We start from the raw sequence: 6,017 nt of genomic DNA on the forward strand, positions 1-6,017 counted from the left end.
ATGCAACGTGTTGTGCCCGTGGTAGGTATCTTCCTGAACGTCTACGTTGTCAATCGCACAAAAAACATGTCTTCCTTCAACTATGTGTGGCGGCAGGAACAGTCCATCGTGGTTCTCCGTTCGCCTCAATAGACTAGCTTCTATTTGTGACTCCACACGCAGAAGTCTGTTGTACTCGACAGATATACCAAAGCCACGAAGCATGTTTACCAACTCTTTACTCCTGCCAGACTAGTGGACAGCAAGACCAATTGTGAACTGCTGCGGCATTTCACGGCTTGACTTTATTATTTCTGACTTCCTGTTACCAACTTGGTGCTCTGTTAGACACATGGAGATTGTGCTCTGCACTAGACTCATAGCGCGCTTGTGAATTTTGTAGCATTTTCCTGCTATGGAAATAGCAGTGTTAGAGCCGTTGATCACCCATCTGAAAAAGCAATAGAGTTCTTCAGGGAAATGATCTTTGGAAAGAATTCCTACTAGTGAGCCCTCAAACACCCACTTTTTGGACTTGTTGATAGCCTTTCTCAAGTACAATGCTGCAGTATACAATGTCTTAATATTATCTTTCACGTCACTCTCCTGGATTAACAATTGAATGACTGCATCTCTTGTTTCCTTTATTGTTATTCTCTCTGACTCATTAACTCTTTTTGGCTTATGAAACTCAACGTCATCAATCTCACGTTCTATGAGTTGTTTTAGCAATTTACAATTGCAGGTCTTATTTTGTTTACCATTTTCCTTGAGAATACTATCGTAAGCAGCCTGTAAATCTGACATAATCAACACGTTACCATTCTTTAAAGCAATCTCAGTTGTGGTTAGGAACTCTATTTTTGCTGCGACTTCTGCAGTTAGGGACGTACTTGATGACGTAGCTGCAGTTGATGGCTGACGAAGCACAATTGAAAGGTTATTTCCCCAACACTTCTTATGATATTTAATATCAATAGCATGGGCATCTTTCAAATCCACTGCGCTAGACAGTTGAACTCGAAGCTCATCATTGCCTGAAATTTCGATCGCATCGTGAAGTGACTTGCCAACAGAGTTGGTGCTAACAGTTCTTAGAGTGTCTCGATATCCTGCGGCCTTTTCGCAGAATAAACACACGTCCCTGTTGTATGGGTTAGTCTTGGAACGTGTAAGTCGAGATGTTGTAAGCTGGACGGTCGTTTTTCTCCTTTTCTCTTCTGGGCCAGCTAGTTCTCGTTCATACCTTTAAATAATGTGTTTATTGATTAAGCATTGAGATCTACTCTCTCTTAAGCACTGCTGCAAAAATTGACTTTCACTGACAAGGAGCTATCCTATTGCACATAAGATTTTTTTCTACCATGTCGAATACACAATCAAAAGCCTGATACAAACTTTTCCTTAGATTTTCCTTTATAAGTACGTTTGTACTAAATAAAGTTTTTCTACGACCTTTAGTTAAACTTAATTATTTCTGTTAGAGGAAAGTTTCTCTTTGAATTAAGTTGTAGTATAATCTCTTTTTATTCTGTTTCTTAGTACAATTGTTTAGAATTGAAATTCTTAAGACAGTTAATTTTGGAAATTCTTAATATTATACTTTATAAAGTAATCTATATTTACATCCCTCTCTTGTAATAATAGGTAATTGAAATATAGAGTTACTAAGAAATTACAATCATTAAGATTAAAATTCAGATTCCCTGTTAAAACTAACCTCTCCTTTGATCTTTTCACCATCCCAGAGTGGGTTGCTTCTTGATAGCACTTTCGGTGCCATGTTGCCCCTTTTACTTTTAAGTCATGGGAACTGAGCTCTTTCAGAATAGCCCAAATTTCAACGTACTTTGTTTCCCCATAACTAGCTCTTGCACTAATCGCTTCTAGCAGAGTTTCGTAAGAAGAAGGATTTTCCACAACTTGCCCTTCCCTTTGTCACTGACAAAATAAACACAGACTAACATTGATAAATGGATTTCCTGTGGTTTCCATCACAACACTTGCATATTCCCAGGTTTATATGGTCTGTAAGTCAAAATGGCCGACCACTTTTTCGATGAAAACTACCGCTAACCAGAAACGGTGCATAGTACTTGCAAGTTTTTGCAATTTTATTTAAATGGAGTGACGTTTTCACGACATTATTGCCTTGGCCTCGTTTCCTTGCTAATTTGGTCACGTGACCATGTTGAGAATCGATTAGTGTATAAAATCATCAAAGTCATTGAAGAACAATCTCCTTTGAAGCAAATTCACTTAAATAGTGAAGCGTTATTACCTTTTTGTTTCAGAGCCTCGTTTTCATGTTGTAGATTTAAGTCATATTTTTAAATCCTTTAAAACGGCTCAGTACGAGTTTTCAGAGTACACCAAATTTTTTTTTATGTTCTGTAGCATTCCCTTAACACTTTGAGGTGAGTGGATTGCTTCCAGCCTAAAATTCCCACGGGACTTAAAATTACAACATTTGCTCCTGCACTATGGACGACAAAACGGTGCCTTACGAGAGGCGGTCGTCTTCGAAAAAAATCAAGAAAATAAGCTTAGACTAAACTGATTAATTTATGACCTAACAAGGTTAAACCTTTGAACATAAAACTTTGCATCGATGTTAGAATCCACCTTTTCCGTATAGATCGCACTACAGTCATCTTTTTTGTAAGTCAACTGCTTTAATCTGTCAGCACACTTGGTCGCCGCTTTTAAAAACCTGTCTGAACTTTGTGATCGTGACGTTCGTGCAATGGTTTTCTTATAATCATTCGTGATCAGGCCGGGTGGTCGTTTACTTGGAGCAGAAACACAAAAGAATATGTCGAATTTGTGGTTTAAAAAGTGGTCGCAGTCGTTAAGAAATTCAGCTAGTGGTCGCTTGCAAGAGTGTTTACATGTACATTTCATTAGACTGAGAAGCAAAACGGTTTTCTGCAAAGTGGTCACGTACAGGAGGTGGTCGCTTTCGAGAAGTGGTCGCTGTGAGAGTGTTGACTGTATTTGGAATTCCCACTAACGAACAAAAATAAATCATACATGTGATATCAGTATGAAATTACATGAAGTAGTGGTCAGTGCAGCTTTAAACTTTGAAATTGATAAACGCCTAATTTTGCGCGATCTAGACCAGCTAATGAAAATCCAACACTAGGAACTTAAAGTTTGGTGTTTAGCAAATGACCTCCGTAAGAAGTAAAAAAATCCTGTAATTAATTAATTAATGCGGACAATACATATATCCATGAACAGTACATTTTAGTGTGAGTATTGTCAATGTTTTACATTCAAAAGATGCGATAAATTTAAACTAAAATGTACTAGTCATGGAGTTATGTATTAGTGCGCATTATTTTGGAAAAATTAACACAACGTCAAAACAGTGAATGTTGTAATGCAGATGTTTGACAGGTTCGTAGGATATGTTTGTCTTGAAATTTTAAGATATTGCAGTGAATCAATCTCAATGAAAGTTTCAGACCTTGTTATATACCTTATGAAGAATATGTGAAGAGATTTTTTAAAAAATCGTTCGAACCGTTTCAGAGATATACAAAAAAGCGCTAAAAGTCCAAATTTTGAATGAAGTTGCATTTAGACAGGTGGTGAGAAGACGGGTTACTTTTTAAAATCGCAAGAACGAAAAAACGCCAAAATTTCATAGTGTCGAAATATGATATGAAGCAGCATTCTGACGCTACTTAAGAACAATTTGAGTCATTTATAACTTTTTTATTAAATATTATATCACGGCTATTGAAAAGTTAAGGTTTGAAATATATTTTCGTTTTAGTCGAATTCAAACATACAGAATTTTTTAGTTCTTACGGAGGTCATTTGCTAAGTTGCTAGTGTTGGATTTTCAGTAGGTAGTCTAGATCACTCAAAATTCGTCTTTTATCGATTTCAAAGTTTTTTTGTTCATTGTCATCATAGTAATAAGCGAGTTCGGAGTTCCAGCGGTCGATCACAAGATTGCCTGCGACTGGGAACGAGTCGGGATAAAAGTTGCTTCGATTTGCTCGAGTTAAGTTTTTCGACGATCACCGTGTTTCGAGAAAGAAAATTGCGGGCACAAGGATTTTTACATAAGGAAATGAGGATTTGCGCAGTCGTTGGCTGCAGTAGCAGCACATATCAAAATGGAGGAAGGGGTTTTGCACTTTGCATAATTGCCATCGTACAAGCCAGGACTGTACATGTCCTGACCTTTTTCAACTTTATCCTTTTCCAACATTGAAAGGAGACCTGAAAAGAGAAAGGAGTGGGTTAAATCTATCAATCGAAAAAACCCTAAAACAGGGAAAAACTGGCAGCCAAGCGAAGACGACAGGGTTTGTTCCAAACATTTTGTGGATGGACAACCTACCGTAGATCATCCATGTCCTACTGTCGATATGGGGTACAACTACCAACCGAAAAAACATCAGGTAAGAGCAGCCCGCAAAACGAGAACTATGCAGAAGTTTACACAATACAGCCCTGCAGAAAAAAAAAACTGAGGTAGAGCAAACTGATGTCAAAGGTGATAGTTCAGATGAAGCTGATGAACTTAAAGAAAATGTTGACAATTTGAATAAAAGTATTAAACATGATCACGACTACATCTATGTGTGCTATTGTGTTAAGAATTGCATTTGCTCAGGATGCTTTAAGAAACAGAAAGTTATTGATAGACTGCCGTTGGAATTGGAAGGGCTCAAAACCGAAAATGGTCTTCTTCGAAGACAAGCAACAAAGAGAAGGAATGTTGTGGATAAGTATGTTACTCAGAAATCAAAAAAGCTGCGTTATTGGTCCGGTTCAAAAAAGGCTATTTCAACCAAGGTTCGCAGAAATTTCAAGACATCACCAAAAAAGACAGGGCCACAGAGGAAACTGTCAGTGAAAGAAGAATTAACTTTAGTGTTACTTAAACTGAGAACAGCTGTCACAAATGAAATGCTTGCAGACCTGTTTGACATCAGTACTGGTGGAGCTTCCCAGGTCATCAACACCTGGGTCAAGTTCCTTGCTTGCGAATTGAAGCCTCTCATATTTTGGCCATCAAAGGAGGCAATTCGAGAAAGTCTCCCTAAGTCCCTTAAACATTACACAAGCCTGCGTTGCGCAATAGACCGCAGTGAAATATTTATTGACCGTCCGAGAAATCTTGAAATTCAGGCTCTCACTTGGTCGGACTACAAAAAACATAACACTGTTAAATTCCTTGTTGGAATTGCACGAAGTGGTATGATCAGTTTCCTTTCAAAAGCATGGGGTGATAGAGCATCTGACCAACACATCACTCGGGAATCTGGGTTCCTAGATCTCCTAGAACCTACAAACTTAGTTATGGCAGACAGGTGCTTCACAATAAAAGAAGATCTCATGGTTAGAGGGGCTACATTGGAAATCCCACCACCAAGTTCAGGGCTTGAACAGATGTCTAAGGATAGTGTTATTGTAACCATAAAAATTGCCAATGCCCGGATACATGTGGAGAGAGCTATTGGCCGAATGAAAGTTTTCTCAAGTTTAAGGAAAACTCTACCAATTGCACTTGTCCCTCTTATTGATGACATTCTTGTAGTTTGTGTAGGTATTTCTAATTTGTTACCGCCACTAGTGCAATATACTTTTTTAGTTCTTCCAATATAAATAATTTTAATAATTTTAACTTTATGTAGCTAAGGTATATTTTGATGTGTAAATGTGGGGCTGGCTAGTCCATCAGAGGGTTATCCTGGCATTAAGTTTGCTGGTACTCATTTATACACCTGGTTGGAGAGAGGCACTGTGAGAGTAAAGTGTCTTACCCAAGAACAGAACACAATGTCCCTGGTCTTATTGCTCGAGCTCAGACTGCTAGATCTGGAGTTTAGCGCACTAAACATGAGGCCCATGTTTGTCAACAGCAAAAAGATGGAATGTTAAAACTTTGGTAAGGATAATTTTAATTTTGGCCTTTTTAGTCTAAAACAGGTTTTATTCTTTTTTGTAATACTGTTAAATTATCCTAGCTGGAAAAATTGTACCATCAAACTGACATTTCATCCTTTCCA

General features: G+C 37.9%; 1 protein-coding gene across 1 annotated transcript; it reads left to right on the forward strand.

Moving 5' to 3' along the window:
- Positions 1-4,370: 4,370 nt before the first annotated feature.
- LOC140949623 (uncharacterized) lies at positions 4,371-5,613 on the forward strand. The gene is made up of 2 exons (XM_073398779.1): positions 4,371-4,403; positions 4,603-5,613. Exons 1-2 carry the CDS (start codon positions 4,371-4,373, stop codon positions 5,611-5,613), a joined length of 1,044 nt encoding a protein of 347 aa, XP_073254880.1.
- The last annotated feature ends 404 nt before the right edge of the window (positions 5,614-6,017 follow it).

Source organism: Porites lutea, chromosome 10 (assembly GCF_958299795.1).
Source record: "Porites lutea chromosome 10, jaPorLute2.1, whole genome shotgun sequence".
NCBI lineage: Eukaryota > Metazoa > Cnidaria > Anthozoa > Scleractinia > Poritidae > Porites > Porites lutea.